The sequence below is a fragment of the Perca fluviatilis genome, chromosome 19 (assembly GCF_010015445.1).
Source record: "Perca fluviatilis chromosome 19, GENO_Pfluv_1.0, whole genome shotgun sequence".
NCBI classification, from domain to species: Eukaryota; Metazoa; Chordata; class Actinopteri; order Perciformes; family Percidae; genus Perca; species Perca fluviatilis.
This window is the reverse complement of record NC_053130.1, coordinates 26,980,634-26,999,034: the sequence shown is the minus strand read 5'-3', so window position 1 is coordinate 26,999,034 and position 18,401 is coordinate 26,980,634. Positions and strand designations below refer to the sequence as shown.

Genomic DNA, 18,401 nt, shown 5'->3' with positions numbered 1-18,401 from the left:
TTAGAAGTTATCTGCTGTAGTTATGGCTGATACTGGGGCAGGACCATCACAGAAAAGAAGGAAATTAAACAAAGAACAGCTAAAAGCATTGTAAATGATATAAAATAAAATATCTAAAATATCTTTACAGTGCGCAATGTGGTTGGATGCCAGTAGCCGACATTAAATACGTCCCCCTTCCATTTAGCGCGGACGTTTTAATCCTTTTAGTCCATGTTTGTGTTGGCCTACTATTTTCTTTTCCCTTGTCCCCCTGTACTTGTGTAAAGCGTCCGTGGGTTTTATGAAATGCGCTACATTAATCTAAGTTATTATAAAGTTGGTTGCTACAACAAACTCTTAATGCTTTGGCTCGTGACCCAGTGACAGTGATAATGTTGTCCGGTTTAGCTCACAATACATCCAGGCTAAGTATGCACACTTATACACTTCTACTTATACACTTGAAATGCAACGATGCATAGGGCTGGGCGATAATTTATAATTTATCGTCTTCCAATGGAATCGTATCGTGATGAAGTCATATATCAAGATATCATGATATACGTTATACTAAATTGATAATAACAATAACATACTAACTCCATTTTCTCACAAAAAAATGTAAAACATTTTGAAGGAATATAATTTGAAGAATTGCAGATTTGTTTTAACATCACACTATTTTTGTGCATGCATGTAAACATAGTCAGTATCACTTCAAACCGTTTACCACATTGTTTGTCTAAAATCTCATTGTAAAAAAAATATATATATATATATATTTTGTGAAAGCACCAATAGTCAACCCTACAATATTATCGTCAAAGATATCGACATTACATACAGGCAAAAAAAAACACACTTTTTTTTAAGGTTTTTTTTTTTGAACCTTTTATACTATTTATCATTTATTCATTTTTGTAAGGATCATCACAACTATGAATGAACACACATGGAATTATGTACTTAAAAAAAGTGTGAAATAACTGAAAACTTATATTTTAGGTTCTTCAAAATAGCCACCCTTTGCTTTTTTATTAATAAGGGAAAAACTTCCACTAATTAACCCTGACAAAGCACACCTGTGAAGGTAAAACCATTTCAGGTGACTACCTCATGAAGCTCATTGAGAGAACACCAAGGGTTTGCAGAGTTATCAAAAAAGCAAAGGGTGGCTGCTTTGAAGAATCTAAAATATAAGACATGTTTTCAGTTATTTCACACTTTTTTGTTAAGTACATAATGCCATATGTGTTCATTCATAGTTTTGATGCCTTCAGTGAGAATCTACAATGTAAATAGTCATGAAAATAAAGAAACCCATTGAATGAGAAGGTGTGTCCAAACTTTTGGCCTGTACTGTATGTGGTCAAGAATGTCGCGATATTTGATTTTCTCCATATCGCCCAGCCCTAACGATGCACCTGTAACGTAGTCTCTTATTGTCAATGAATGATTTTCTGTCTGAGCAAAGCATTCATCGCGACTTTATGGCCTCTCCGTAACGCTAACTCGGTAATGTACAGTGGGTAATACAGCTCCTGTAAAGTAAAGAGCTTTACGGCAGCAGGCGTGGTAAAAACACTACCGCTTTTGGTCAAAGCGGCCGCTAGAATCAACAGACGAAAAGTTACTTATATAGCCACTTTAACCATTACACTCAAAACAGTTAGGCAAATGACCACACCATGAGCACAACACTTACTTGACAAAACTATCCACGTGTGACATTGATGCCTCATAATTCTTCCCACCCACCTCCTGGCAGTGCACTGCCAAGAAGTGAGGCTTGTGTGTCTGTACGGTCTGTAAGGGAAGAGAGAGGGAAGAAAACACAGGTGAAAAAGGAGGGGAAAGAGACAAGCAGTTCCACGTTTTCCGTGCAAGTGCGCGCTAAACACCTGTAACAACACTACAGTAAGCCCATTTGCTCACAATAAGCAAACCTTGAGTTGAATTATTCAGTCGAGCGCAAAAACCTAAAGGAGCGTGGCGCCTGGGCCTCGCTACAATTCTTCCTAACTCAACTCTTTGACACGCTACTATATTTACACAGGACAAAGTGCCTTGCTAATGTAGGCAGAAGGCACTTAGTGGGCTTGTTCCACAAGCATAACGCGGCGCCCTCTTCATTTACCATCAGGGATGTGCCTGCAGCACAGTATGTATGTACAGCCGGGTGTTATGGATGCTCATGCGTCAGCGCTTGTTCTGACGCATCACTCACTATACCAATAACAACTCCATTGCTGCAGGCATATATGTCGGGGAGGCTTATCAGAATGTGGGAAAGACATACAGGCTGTTATAGGAGGAAAAAAAAGCAGTCGCATGCATGTTCTGTAATTAATACAAATGGGTGGTTACTGTTTATAAAGTGAAAGTGGTAAGATTCACTTTTATCGAGTCAGTGATCCACGATCCAATATGATCGATGCAAAGTGAAAATACCGATACATACAGTATCGCCTGTAAGATGCCCCTTCATTTTATATTCCCACGTTATATTTATTCTTTTTATAAAAAAAAGAAGTTTGGTTTTAATTTAAATGTCTGAAGGAGCTCAGTAATAAAATTGTCAAATCCTGTTTTAGTTGCTTTTTTTGATTGCTAAATGTAACTGTTAAATGTGCATATCACCTCATGTCGATCGCAGGCCCCTGAATTGAATCGAAATTGCATGGTGGCAGACTTACAGATATCAGCAAATATATCGTAGTCCAAAGAATCTATATCATATCCCATTGTGATAAAACCCTGTGATTTGCACCTCCTAACTGCAAACTATTCCATCCAGACTCGCGTGACCGCATGTTGCTTTTACGTTCCCTCTTAAGCATAGCAAGGTGTTTGTGAGCGCCCTGTCAGAGGTGTTTAGGGTGGCTGACCTCTAATGGAAAAATCAATACGGCAGGGTGATATACAGCACTCACAAGCACTCACAGGGCCGGGCCTATGGATATAGGCAGGGAACATACATCACTGTCACTCGGTGATGGGAGGAGCGACAAATGGTCCCCGGACCCGAACGGAGCCCTGCTACTTCACCAGCACCCCACCCCGGCTTGCCGTTGCATTATGCTCACTACAGGCCCAATCAAATAAAAGTAATGTATGGCAATAACACTATGGATTTTCCATCAACCTATGGCTTGTCACTTAGCCCGATGACCCAAGAGCGGAGACCTACAGCAGCTCAAACTTGGAAAGATTAGTGGACCTATCAACTCGCGACGGAAAAGGTCACAGTCTCAAGGAGCTTGCAACTAATGTCAGGCGCGAATGGGACGTGTGTGTGTGTGTGTGTGTGTGTGTGTGTGTAACATACACGTGCTGCCGTTAATCGACTGCATTCTATTTATCTTTCCAGGCTGTAAATCCAGGTCTACGTTGGCAAACAGACACTATATCTAGGTGGTAATTTCATTACCAGAGTCACCAATGCAATCAGCCCAAAACCAAACAGCATCAACCAGAGACCTTCCTTTACAGAGACAGAGCAGACCTGTGACCAGTATCCAATTAAAAAGGTACCACGGTTAACAAGAAATTCTCTTGACATTAGGGTTGAGTAGTGGCTGAAATATTGACACGCCAAATATTGCATCAATAAAATGTCATTTTGCGATGGGCAACAACAGCAGTGGCCTCTCTAAACAACCCTTTAGACGGTGACAGCTGCCACTGCAGTGCTGAGAAAAGCCTGTCTGGGCTGTGCAGACACGACTAACCGAGTGCTTGCCATATGGGACCCTTTTCAACTTTACGTAAGTAGGGATGTAACGATAAAAACGTTGACGATAGGTGTCACTACCCGATGTGAGTCGAGTGCAGATGTAAGTTGCGCATGCGTCACTTTGCGACATAGCAGTAATTTCTTATTTAGCGTAAGGCATCACATTTCTCAGTTCTAGATTAGAGGCTGAAGTAGCCTACTAAGAACCTGCTAACGAGTGACTTAAAAATGGACCTACATAACCAAGTTGGTTCACTGCTAGCTACAAGTTAGCAATCAAACACAACAAAGGCTGTCACTCGAATGGCGTCTTGAGCCAACGTTAGCAATCAAACAACCATAGATAGCTGAAACGTTTTTGAAATGATTTCCATCTTCAATAACAATTACCGTTTTCATTTAAAATATCATTATTGTCACGGTTGATTACCACGGTGTGGAAACCGTGCGTTTTTGATGATGAAGAAAACAAGTATATAATGAGTGGTCTTTCTTTGATTTGTTTACATATTGTTCTCTATGTCTGAGCTTGAATGTTTGGATTTGTATAATTTAAACCTGCACTTCTGGAAATGTTCCTGACAAATAAGCTGTTTACATGCTGAACCCTTGTTCCTTTGATGTTAAAAGTAGCATTTTTGCAAGGTTTTGCCTATATTTTTGTAATATAATTAACACTGTTACACTTTTTGAAACTATTTCAGGTTGTGTAGGACTATCAGTGCTTTCTGAACACATTGGACACACTTTTAAAAAAATAACGCGATAATACCGAAAACCGTGACCATTTTGGCCACAATAAGAGTGAGGTTAAATTTTCATACAGTTACATCCTTATTTACAAGGATGCCAGACGCTGATGCGTTTGGTATTGAGGTGTGTCCTCTCTCTCTTTTTCCACTGTACCATGACCTTATTTGTGACAACATTTGAATTCCAGTTTGTCTAAACGACATATTTGTCAAACAGGCAGAGGAGGCACCGCCCTACTAATATCCGATCAAAGTCAGTGTCTTCCAAATTCACAATCCTTTACTCAGTCATAACAGCATCCTTTTGTTCTCTTATCTTAATCGTGAGAGAAGACCGTACTTCATGTTTCCTCTAACTAGAAAAGGCTGAATTTCTGAAGAAACTTTAAGTGTGTTCGCTGCTGAAAATGTTGTGAAGTTGTAGTAGAAGTGGTGCAGTGGAATTACGAATCCTTAAACGGAGCTGAATTAGCAAATTCAAAATGGAAGAGCTGAAAGACGTAGGAGTTTCAGTTTAACAGTAAGCAATTAGTGAAACATCAGTTGAAATGAAGTGCTGAAAATCACCCATGCAATAAGGAATAGTAATCCATCCTACATTATTCATTATTCGGGTTGCAATGGAAAGTTTAGCCGGGGAATTTTGGAAAAATTCCAATTTGGAAAGTTTAAACTGGATATTATATATATATATAATAAAATGGATATTTTTAATATGGCTTTCCATGGAAAGTTTAGCTTGGGAATTTTGGATACATTCCAATTTTGATTTACTATGGTTAGTGGGCTATACAATTAACACATATAGGTTAATAATAGCAATGGGTTATGTATTATCCCCCCCCAAAAAAAAATAAAAAAACTCCCATATTTTAAAAGCTAAATGTTGGCAAGTATGTAGTAGCCTATGCTGATGACTGCGTGTGTGCATGTCATTGACAAATATAGGGAGGACATTCAACTGAAGTTGCATTGAATCAGGTTGTTTTAACCAAGATTATGCTGCAAGATGGTTTTTTTTTCAACTACATTTAAGTTCCCTCTTACAGACAGTATTATAACAAGCAATATTAAAAAGATCCAGTTTATTCCCATTAATTCCCGCTTATTCCCGTTAATTCCCATGGAAAGTTTCCAACTTTGAAAATTCCTGGAATTTTGCAACCCTATTCAGTATAGATCAACATTGATTGATGATTAGTTAATATTCTCAGACAGATAGCACTGTTTGTTGTTTGTCTGCCTGCTTGTGTACGAGTGTACGACATTGATAGAGAAACAAACAAAACAATGATCACTTTCGATAAAATAATCGCCGGTAAGATTTGATCTGCGAAGGCAGCGTGGGTGTCGTTTTGCGTCATTAGCCTATCTGCTAGACAGAGAGGGCCTTTGAGGAGGACTAATCAGGAGAGCCTGAGTCCTATTTCATGGTTCCTATTTCGAGGTGGAAAATAATCAGGGATGAGAGGAGTTTGTGAGCAAGCTTCTTTGCTTTACTGTCCAAACTGTGGATTCACTCAAACTAAATCTTCTGATAACATAATATGGAGAAAATGAGGCTTTGGTTTGCAATCTGGAGTTTACTTTTTGGAGTAATAGTTTTTTGCTACTAAAGAGATATAACATTCAATTCCAATATGTGTCGATGTCAGGCAGGCCTGGGGTTTCAACCATAGACTGTAGCCTATACACAGATGGATGACATGTGTGGCCGGGTTAGCTCAGTATGTAGAGCAGGCGCACACAGAGGTGTACTCCTCGACGCAGCGGCCGCGGGTTCGACTCCGACCTGTGGCCCTTTGCTGCATGTCATTCCCCTTCTCTCTCCCCTTTCATGTCTCCATTTGTCCTGTGGAATTAAAGGCCTAAAATGCCCCAAAAATAATCTAAAAATAATAAAATAAAGAAGATGGATGAAAGATAAAGATAGTTTCTGTCATTTAAGGTAGCTCTTATCAGTGATGTTTGTTCATTTTCCTGATAATGTTGGTTGTAAGGGCGGCTGAGGCTCAGCTGGTAGAGCGGGCGTCCAATTCGTACCAACTGAAAGGTCGATGGTTCGATCCCTGTAGAAGTGGGCGACACACTGAACCCCAAATTGCTCTAGATGCTGCGCTGTCGGTGTCTGAATGTGTGTGAACGTTTATCTGATGAGCAGGTAGCACTTTCTATGGCAAGAAAAGAAAGACCAGAAAAAAAAAAAACTATATAAATGCAGTCCATTTAATTAGTAATTTGATGTTATAAAAACAAGGGGCTGTAACGTCTTGATTGTCCTCGCGATTAAGTCATGCGGAACCACTTTACCGCATGATCTCTACTGCCTGGACTTTAGCTCCAAATGACTTTTCCAGACGCAAGATGGCAGGATATTTGGCTTCCTTTTTGTACAGTGGAAGTGGCGAAGCATCCGCCATCTTAACATACAGTCTATGGGCCATATCTGGCACCTGGCGCAGCGCAAAGCCCGACCCAAGTGTCTTTGCTAGTTTACAGTTTTTTCCAACTGCTTACACAAACAAATCTTTTCATGTTACACGATTTTTGAAACCTCTCACTCAAAGTGCAAAACTACACAGAAAAATCTCCAAAACCAGAAGCTATTTCTCAGCCTTTCACTCAGTTTTCCACTGCATAAAACACCTTTTTCAAAACGTTACACACAATTCTCTACCTAAGACACAAACATCTAACAGGAAGTGACTTGCTTTCCTTTTCGAAACACAACCAATCAAAATGCTACACTTATTTACCAGGGTACACACACACTCCTCACATTTGCAAACACATTATGTCATAACTGAACACTAACCAATCACTGCTTTAGTATAGGCCTATACATAGGTCAAAGGTCAGATGACCTGTTTTGAACAATGGATGCCAACAATAAACAGAGAGCAAGGGGAGGAGGAGGGAGAGACGGGGGACAACAACGAGGAGGAGGAGGGAAGAAGAGGAAGAAGGAGAGCCATCTCTGATGAGATCAGGGCCACACTTCTTCATCATGTGATCAACCACGGATTGACCAATGAGAGAAGCCCATCTTGAATAGCTTTACAATGGCGTCCATACTGGATGCAACTATCTATAGACTATTTCAGCATTACAAATCAATCAGACTTTGTTTTGCATAAGTGCATACAATTCCCCCCCCCCCCATCCCGACACACAAGCACGCACAAACGCACACAACACGCACAAGCACACACATATTCTTTATTCTAAAAATGATACCTTCTGTTTACTTATGTTTGTACTTGTGTTTTCTTGTTTCATGCTACTGTATACAACACTGTGCTATTCTTACAAACGTAATGTTTTGCCCAATAAATATTTTCTGTTTTACTGTAACATTACATTGTGTTTTTACAGTGAACATTGTAAATGTAGATATAGAAGCCTATGAAAGACAAAAGAGTTTTAGATTTAGAACAACAGTGTGTACATGGTATATCCAAAAATGTACTATTATGAAATTATGTGCTGTTTTGGGAATTGCGTGTAGAGTTTTGAAAAAAGGAGACATAGTTTTGAAAACGTGTGCAAGCAGTTTTCAATTTCCCGTCCAGCACCCACGTCGTTTAAATAGAAAATGCACCTACGGCCATGGGCGTGCTGGTCTTACAGGGAGGTGTGTTCAGGTGCATTCTTGACGTATTGCTTGAGGCAGCGGGAAGTGATCGCGCCATTGACCAACAAAAACCTAAAGTCAATAGCGCAGCATCTCATTCTTAATTTAACAGTGCATTAGTAAAATGTGCCTAGGCTCGTGCACACTACTGTATGCTTGTTACACACACACACACACACACACACACACACACACACACACACACACACAAACGAACAAAAGATTAAAAATCTAAATATTACAATGTGAAATAGTATTATGATATGATCTGCTCGCACGCTTTCACTTCACGCACGAGCAGATCGGTTTCTTCTCCTGAAAATCTCTGCTTCCTGCTTAGGAAATCCGCCATCATAATAGTAATGCGCCAAGGTCCAAACGCGCCTGGCTTTTAAAGGGAATGGGAGATGACACTCTGATTGGTTTATTGCAGGTTACGCCCAAAACACTCCTATGATTAATGAAGACACGAAGTGCGACCCTTTTGAACCATGCGCCCGGCGCACGGACCCTTTTTTCCGCCGTCAAACTAGCAACAGTGGATTTGTACACCTGATGACCTTACTTTGCATCTCTGCAATTTACAGATCAGAAGACCAGATGTGGGGATCTGACACCATTGCTGGCCTGTGACGGTCCAGAGAAGTTTCCAATGCAAATTGGCTGTGGGATTATTCAATTCAGTGTGGTGCAATGCAAAGCACTGTTTACATGACAGCCACAAAGCCGGATTCCAATTTAACCCAGTCTATATTGCACACATGTGGAGCAGGCAAATGACCCTGCTTTGCTTATGTGTACATGACTGGGATATCCCGAGACAGGGCGAGAGTCCTGACGCAGGATTTGATTGGACTTACTGGCATGACAAGTAAGGAAATGAGAAGGAAAGATTTTAAAAAAAATTTAAAAAAAGCCCTAGCTATTACATGTATAATGTGCCTCTCAATAATAATAGTAGCAAATAGTTCAGCTTTTTCACTTCATTTATTGTCATACGCTCCGATAAAATGTAACCAAGGGCTAAACCCAAGTCCCAAGAAATCACCCACAGCTGAGTAACTTGTGATCCCAACAATTTAACTATTTTTTTGCAGTAAGTGGGAGAAGTCAAAAATAGCCTTCCCTTTAACTGTAACTAAGCCTGTGGGATGCTTCTGCACTCTTTCCTGTAAAATGCCATCTCAGATATTCATACCAGTGAAGAACACATGAAAGAAAAGCTGACATTTTATCACACATCACACATTTTATTTACACGTATGAGTAAGTGTTGACTGCCAGATGTCAATATCTGTGTCTTTACACCCCTAAAACCTTACATTGAGAGGTAGATTCCTGTAAATGATGAAGGTTACATTCTTACAGGAATGCGATGCAGTTCGGTTAGAAAAGACAACTACATTGACAGATATCTTAGGGCAGTTCAGATGGTTCTCACCAGATAAACTTAACTAAGCGGGTTAACACTGCAGAGTTTGTCATGCTCTTTCCTTAGAAGCCTGTAAGTCAGCAACAGTTGATGGAGTGTGGAATGCATACAGTACAGTTGCCATGGAGCGGAGACGACCGCAGCAATTTTCAGGCGGAGCTACCGTGTGAACTGGCAACACCAATTTCAAGTTTTTCTTCAATGTTTCCTGATGACAAGATGCTCCAATATGATTAATGTGCTGATTCAACTGACTGGGTGTGAGGCCAAAGATCTTCCTGTGTGAAACAGCCTTTGGATTCCCGCCAAGTCAACTCAAAGCAGAAGTCATAATGCTATTAAAAACACACAGTGTTTCAAGTGCATTTCTTTTTCACATCCACTGAGGTTTTCCAGAGCAAAATCAAATCATAGTTTTAAAAGTTGACAAACCAGAAGAGTTAATGCACTGTGTGCGTGTGCGTGTGCGTGTGTGTGTGTGTGTGTGTGTGTGTGTGTGTGTGTGTGTGTGGGGGGGTCATGCTCGCACAGCATGGCTGATTGTAGTTCACTCTAGCCGTCACTGCTGGTTGTTCCCAGCCGCGCAGAGTTCAGAGTCTGACGCTTCTTTCCATGACGTCAGCCGCACAGAGCTGGCATGTGGCTAGAGGCTGGCTCGCAATGGGGCACACCTCTTTCTCTCTCTCTCTCTCTCTCTCTCTCTCTCTCTCTCTCTCTCTCTCTCTCTCCGTCTCTCTCTCTCCGTCTCTCTCTCTCCACACATTAGCAAATATGAAACCTTCCTAACTGTGCATGCCTGCTGCACAATGCAAACAGAATTCCTCAACATACGTAACCAGGACATGATTCCAAACACCCACACACACACACACCCACACACCCACACACACACACACACGCTCTATGCTCATCCAATACCCTCAGTGCTAAACAAAACATTCAGACTGGAATCACCTGCTAAAGGACATGTTTTGGCACGCCAGTGACAGAAATAATTACAAGAATGAGTAAGGCAAAGTTAAAAAGGCAGGAAAATCATGCAGCTGAAGCAGATGTTTGTTCATGTGTATTTCCTACTTATGTCTGAAATTAAGTGAAATTAGCTCGGCATAAAAAGGCCCTTTTAATAGATTTAGATTAGTTGATGTTAGAGCAAAAATACAAACTACTAGAACTGGAAAATAGGAATGTCCCAACCCAGTTTTAAAGATCACTACCAGAGCAAATTGAGGCTTATTTTAATTAGTTGGTTTGAGTTAGATTAAGCCTAAGTCTGAGTTTTCTGTTGCACAACTGGTCTAGATAGCTGTCTGGATTTACCCTGCAGAGATCTGAGGAGCGGTTAATCATAGTCCTCAAAAATCCACCGGGTCTGGAATGTTGTAAAATTGTAAGACAGGAGCTTACGTCGCTAATGGTTGTTAACCAACACTATGTTGTATCAATATTTGCAGACTACACATGGGCATGACGTTCTCTCGTCAGTAGCACACCACTGAAGCTGGCAGTGTGTCTCCAGCTACGCCCGCCCCCAGACATAGAGGGGTATAGAGGTGGACATAGCACCAAGTGGCTCCAAGCTAAGACACCGTTTCCTCAAATATGTCCAAAGGGGGTTTTAAACTCTTGATTCACAATGCCTGTAGTATTATTTAGAGCTGGGCAATACATCGATATTATACTGATATCGTGATATGAGACTAGATATCGTCTTAGATTTGGGATATCATAATATCATAATATGGCATGAGTGTTGTCTTTTCCTGGTTTTAAAGGCTGCATTACAGTAAAGTTATTAGGGCTGCTCCCTCTTAGTCGATTAGTCGACTAATCGGTCGTTTTAGTCTTAGTCAACTTAGATTTCTTTAGTCGATTAGTCATGTTTTATGCTTTTTTCATGCTTAATGATAGCCTGGATGCCAGCCGAACTTAGCCCCGCCCACAAAATTCGAGGTCGGGAAGTTCGGTCTGGACCATGGTCTGGACTCGCTCCGTTGAGAAGCAATTATTGCCCGAACAGGATCTGTTCGGACCAATCAGATTGTCGGACAGATGATCAACAGTAACAGAATCAACCACGTCACCAAAGAACGTTTGGGTTGAATTTGTTGAGATGTGTAGCTAGATTCCACCATCGCGTCTGTTACAGAAGATATCGACAGCGCATTCATTTTAAAATCCTCAGCGGAGGAGCCTCAACAACTGCCCGAAAGCATGGTAGCGCTATATGGTGGAGCGAGATAGAGAGAGACTGAAGAGAGAGAGCGTTATATGGTGGAGAGAGATAGAGAGAGACTGAAGAGAGAGAGCGTTATATGGTGGAGAGAGATAGAGAGAGACTGAAGAGAGAGAGCGCCCAGCGGCGCTAGAACAAAGCCGTGAATCAGAGAAATAAAACGTGTTTTCGCCGATTCATCTCTAGAAACGCAACTGTAGCAAGCATGTCACTATCACTAACGTTATCCACATTTATATTTACATGCAACAAATGATATATCCAGATTCAAAAAGGTCTAAAAGTCGGAAGTTAGAACGAATGCATTGTGCAAAGAGTGGTTGCTATGGAGACGATACACAGTGTTGAACAATTGAGTTTAGTTCTGTTGCTCTGATTGGTTGTAGGTCTATCCAATGAATGCAGAGGTATTTTTTTCCTGGTTCGGTTGGCTATATATATATATATATATATATATATATATATATATATATATATATATATATATATGTCAATGGTTGGAACACGCCCCATAATCACAGCCCAATGGAGCGGTTTCAGACTCATATTCTGACTAGAATCTGAGTATGACCACATCAGGCTAGCTTAATGACTTATTTCCAAGAAACCTATGAGCACATCTCTGGTAAACACAAGAATTAAAGTGGTGCTTTTGCAGGACTCTTTGCAGAGAAACTCAGATTTACAGATCTGTCGATTAAATCAACTAATCGATTAGTCGATACAATAGAATGAGTGTTAGTCGACTAAGAATTTCTTCAGTCGAGCACAGCCCTAAAAGTCATGTCATTTTCTGAACTTACCAGACTGTTTTCAGACTATTTGCCTTTACCCACTTAGTCATTATATCCACATTACTGATGATTAGCCTATTTATCACAAATCTCATTGTGTAAATATAGTAATAATATATATGTGAAAGCACCAATAGTCAACACTACAATATCGTTGTGGTATCGATATCGAGGTATTTGGTCAAAAATATCGTAATATTTGATTTTCTCCATATTGCTCAGCCCTAGTATTATTATTACAAAAAATTTTAAAGAATTCAAACCTCAACTTTAGATTAGGCCTTATGTAGGTACACTGTGTAACTGCACCAGTTAGTGAAATCTAACTATTGGATTGGGACTCTGTAGGAGCAGGATAGACAGTATTACAAGACCGGGAGCAGAATCATGTAGGAAAACACCTTTCGGGACATTCCTATGTGGAATGCAGAATTTGGTTGCCTGTAAATCCTACTGTATTCAAACTATCAGCTAAATTTACTTTCTGTTGAGTGAAAGAAAGTTGACGTCATGAGGCAAGTTTTCCTGTTTCAGCTCGTAACATGACTGCTGTTGATTTGAGTGGACATAAAGAGGACTTACTGAAAGTTATTAGTCTAGCAATTACCAGGAAACCGCACTAATTATCTTGCATCACATCAGTATGATATGTATTCAGTTTATATGAGAACATCCACGATGAGGCAATCCAATACAGAGAGAGCATTTGACTGCAGATTCACTGCAGTAAAATACAGATCTCAAATGCCACAGACTTGTACTAAAAAGGTCTTTGACCTGTACTGTACTAACAAATATAATTCTTAAGGCTAGAAGTATAATTGTTGATGTTCTTGTGACAATATTTTAATGTGAATGTGACAAAGTATTCTTGTATTCGCTTGAGGCTCAACAGAATGACGACAGTCAGGTTTGCGTGTGCGTTAGGGTGAGTCTGGAATTCTTTTCTGTCACAACAAATGGATCTGTGCTTCCTGGTAGTTTTGTTGTTTGAGGTGTTGTTTATCTACTTGGTTCACATACTGGTCTGAACGAACCACTTGTTCCAGCTAGTTCCTGACCACTGTCACTCTGTCCACACAGAAACAGCGGAAGAATCATCTCGTGAGAGAAAAAGTGAATATATATTTATTTTTGTATGCGTAATATACATGTGCACAAATGCAGGCGTTAAGAGCCAACGTAAAGGCAAAAAAGCTTGCACAGGCAGCTACTTCTCATGTAAAATGAATTATACCTGAGGAAAAGTACCAAGTTTGCCTGCGTTTGTACACCCATTGAGAATCCTAAAAAAAAACATTTTTCACTTCTCTGCATTGAAGAGCTCCAGCATTTATCTTAGGAAGTGTATCGGTGTTTTAAGCCCCCAATATCTCAACTAGGATTAGACAATGGTTATGGTTATGGTTATGGGTTAGGGTTAAGGTTAGGGTTAGGTGCCTTGAAGTCAACGGTTGCAGCTCTGCCTGGAAGGAGACGTTGGGGCCTTAAAACACCATGGAGATATTAGGAAAACGTGAAACGAAGGGTGTGTTTGACTTATGCCCACAGAAACCCATTTCCTCAAAAGAACTACTACATTATGAATGAAGTGCCGATAAACACGATAATGCAACATCCTGGAATGGAAAACCCTGGCTGTCAAAGTGAAGCACTGTGTGCCTCTCTATGAGTTTTCTAAATAATTTCATGAACATATAATGTATCCATAACTCACTGGCACTGTATAATATATAGTATAGTAAATGCCCTCAGAAGGGTTATTGGACTTTTGATTTTCTTTCTTACTTTTACTTTTCACTGAACTCTTTTCCTTCAGTAGTCCTAACTACACAGTAGGGCTGCACATACAAGGAATACACAGGAAAATATGCAATATGTGATAACATTGTTGAATATCGCGATATATATGAACGATATTACTTGCGATAAATAAACAGACATTAAAGTGTACTCAGTTCTGCCTTTCTGCTGCTTTCAGTATTTGATTGATTTGATATTTGATTCTTGACTTTAAAAACAAATGAAAGGAAATCATTTCCAGCATTCTTTTATTGAACAACTTGAACACTGAATTTAATATAAAAAGGCACCACTAAAAAGTGGCGTTTTCTACTGATGTTTCACACAAAAAAAATCTCGGCCTTTCGCGATGTGTTCATTGATATCGCGATGACGATTTAAAAAACGAGGAAAGCTTTGAGTGAAAGCTTCTCAGCCAATCAGCGGCTTCTACCCCACGTGTGGACTCTTAAGCCCGCCCACAGGCTGCATCGTCACCAGCAAGTGATCCAATGAAATGAATGATGTTGGCGCGCAAGCTTTTCAAGCAAGCTCAATGAGACAGACGCAGACGGTAGCTATTAGCTAATATGAAACGCAAAGCAAAGCGAAGGAACTTGTTTTCATTTAAATTAAGCAATAAACGCTCCAAGGAGCAGGAGGAAAACTCCCGTTTATTTTAAGTAACGCGGTTACAAGTAACGAGTTACCATCCTGCTCGGCCGCCCTCTCCCCATCAAGTCCTCCCGTAGCCACCCCCTCACACCAGCAAGGCAAGTAGGCTAACAGTTAGGCTAACGTTAATGTTAGTGTCTGACTGTCTGTATGCAGGGGGAACCCAGTTTTTTTTTTTCTTGGCTTATTTTAACTGGCCCATCCTGTTTTCTGGAGGCCCACCTACAATCAAAATCCTGGTGCTGCTAGTGTCCATGACTAAGACAAGACTGCCCCAATGTCCAAAAACGCTAAGACTAAATTAACATGCATTATTGTTGACGAAAAAAGACAAGACTAAAATTGTTTTGCATAAAATAAAAACATTTTCGTCTTCAATCGTCTCTACTTTTTCATCGTGAGACAGAATATTCAGCTTTTACGCCTTCAAAATATTCCGAATGAGTTTGTGCTGTTGCTGCCAGCCTCTGTCTTTTCTCAGAAAACACTTATCTCCTAACTCTATCTAACTCTGAGCTCAGATCGCTGTCTTTCTGTTTCCTTGCCTCTCCTATTGCTGCTGATGGTGAGTAATGACCAGCGCGTCTGACTGCTTGCTGTATTTGTTGCTGCTGTTGTGCTCATTTGCATATCGTTGGCCAGCTGATGACAGATCTGCTGATGGGTCTTTTATTCAGGATCGATATGTTGTTTCTCAAAGATCGGCGCGACAGAGAGAGTTTGACTGGGCCAATGACGGTTGGCGTGCTCTCTCAATTATTCTTTGTGTGATACTGTATAGTGAGTGGTGCATGTGTGACAGAGGTGAGCTACACATTCTCGCTTTCTTTACATATGAACGCATTGTGCCACAGTTTCATGCTGTCTTTGCATTTCAGGGCCTTCAGAAATAATCTCAGAAATAATTTGTTATTTAAAAAAAGACTAAAATGTTTTGACTAAAACTTGACTAAGATATATTGAGTTTTTCTTTCGACTAAAACTAGACTAACAAAAAAAGATATGTGAATGACTAAAACTAACAAGGACATTTGGCACAAGACTAAATTAAAAATAGGTGACAAAATGAACACTAGTATGACTAAACCCCTTTCTCTCACTTATCACTACATCTTGGTGTAGTTGACTAGGCTGTGTGCATCTGGACGCTACCCAGGTAGGATCCTCCTCCTGTTGGGCCTGTCTTGCTGTATAGCCATGCATTGGCGATACATCATCAGGCTACAGACATTCCTGGCTCTAACGCCTCTTGGTTGGCACTGGCACGCTACTACCACTCAAACACAAATCAATACTGGGCTATTTAACATGACAGCAGTGTGTTGAGTATTGCAAAAGAATGGCTCCATTCCGGCCGTCCTCGCTGATTCATTTGGAGGTGCAGCTAATTTCATTCGGTGTGTCTTCTACATCACTGTTTCTCCTTGGGTGTCTTTCATTATCTATGTTCTTCTTTCGGGGTTTCTATTCGACTTTCCTTTTGTGTCATTCTGTCTGTTCATTTAGCAAGTGCTGCCACATTTGACTAGTGAAGTGACATTGGTGGACTGACATTTGAGTTCTTCTCATTTCCTGTGTAAGGAAATATACTATTTAATAATACTGCTGCTTTTAAGCAGATATATTTAAAAGTTACTTTAAAAGGATACATTTGCTTACTGACATTTTGGGGGCCAGCGTTGTCAACAGAGGTGCCCAAATTCTTTTATATGAAGGGCCAAAATGTATCTGGATGGAAGGCCACGGGCCAAATATACATGTTAATGTTAAAGAATTCCGTAATTCTTTGCAGATAAAACTTACGTATTTAATTGAATAGGGAAGTTTACAAGCAATGTGCTTTACATTGCCGCAAAACTCAATTTAACTCAACTTAATTACTTTTTAGCTGCACAAAATGTACGTTTTGTCGTGATTACGGTTAGGATTTTACAGCACTTTCAAAAGAGGAAGAAAAAAAAAAGCATGAGCATGTCAAATGCCATGGTGGCCAAAACAAAAGGGAGCACAGTCCAAAACTTGGCCCGCGGGCCCCAAGTTGGGCAGCCTTGGGCCAGAGAATGTTATAGTCCTGTAGCCTAAAATCCCTACATACGCACACATATCTTTAGCGTTAGTTAGTAATTTAAGTCGTCTGTCTCTTTACAAGATTCAACATGTGGGAGGACCCCATGTTTATATTACACTCAGAAAGTGGATTCTAGCAAGCTAAGTTAAACGTGTTTCATACTTCTTGCGGGAGGACAGGACCCAGAGGTGTATATCAGCCAATTCAAAGAGAAGTTTTCAAATAGTCTGCGGTACAACCACAGAGCAAGACTACAGAAGAGCCGAGGTCAATTCTTGTAGACGCTTTGACCACAACCAGTATGAATAATCAGATGTTTGCTGGGACCGCGCGGCGTCCACACCACACCGACCACAAGAAGCATCGAACAGGCATTAGGCTAACTAGCTTCCACTTGAAGCTAGCCTATATAGTTTAGCTTGCTAACATTAGCACTGATTCCCACTTGATGCTCCTTTTTGTTCACGCTATTTCAATACTGCTAAATAAGCTCCCCCTCACTTGTTGTGTCCATCCCACATTTCAGAAAGCAGTGTTGCTAGATAGCATTAGCTGTCTTTCCTTAATGGGTCCAGTTGTGGTGGCAAATGTCCAAAAGGCTATTTTAATCTGCAGTACTAGAATAGAATGCCTTTTATTGTCACTATACTATACACATGTGCAACAAGATTAAAAGCACCTCCTTTTCCAGAGCAAACATGTACGTAAAAGAAATGTAGAGTAATGATATTGCACAGTATACAGATATTGCACAGTAATGAAATTGCACAGTATTATCAATATCATCAAAAGTATTATTAAATATTGCACAGTAGGTGGGTAGAAGAAAGTCAGGGGATTGGGGCGTAAGACTGTGAAGTCCGTATTGTACTAACAGTATCGGAACCAAAAGTTACATTCACATTCTTGTGAATTTTGACTGTACACACATTCATGATTGTGATTACATCACCCCCCATCGCTGTTTTGCTTTTATGTCAACGGCTCCAATCTGCATAAATAAGCCCTCTGATAGTGGCACTTTAATAAAAACATCTTGCAGAATGTATTCGGATACTGAAATTAACTTTTAACAACCACACCAGAGTTGTGTAGAAAACTGTTTAGTTATTATAGCATAATTATCTGTCTTTGCTCCATCTCTCTTCTGTCTGTCTGTCTGTCACTTTCAGAAAGCAGTTAAAAGTTCTAGTGGCCTCACTTCCCTTACCCCAGTGGAAAGAGTTGCGGTTAGTCAAGGGTTCCTATGTAGATGAAAAGGTAAGATATGAAGCATGACTGAGCTCGAGCTTTTGCTCTCGGAAAAAAAA

The 18,401-nt window shown here is 40.3% G+C and overlaps 1 protein-coding gene across 3 annotated transcripts in view; it reads right to left on the bottom strand.

Moving 5' to 3' along the window:
* LOC120547882 (inositol polyphosphate-5-phosphatase A) overlaps nt 1–18,401 on the bottom strand; it is a 182,723-nt gene that overhangs the window by 110,106 nt on the left and 54,216 nt on the right. For all 3 annotated transcript variants that reach the window (XR_005637113.1, XM_039783660.1, XM_039783659.1), the window contains exon 3: nt 1,688–1,788. Coding sequence is in view for 2 of the 3 variants with exons in the window: in XM_039783660.1 (XP_039639594.1) it covers nt 1,688–1,788 (101 nt within the window). In the remaining variant the exon portion in view is untranslated. The remainder of the gene's footprint in view (nt 1–1,687; nt 1,789–18,401) is intronic.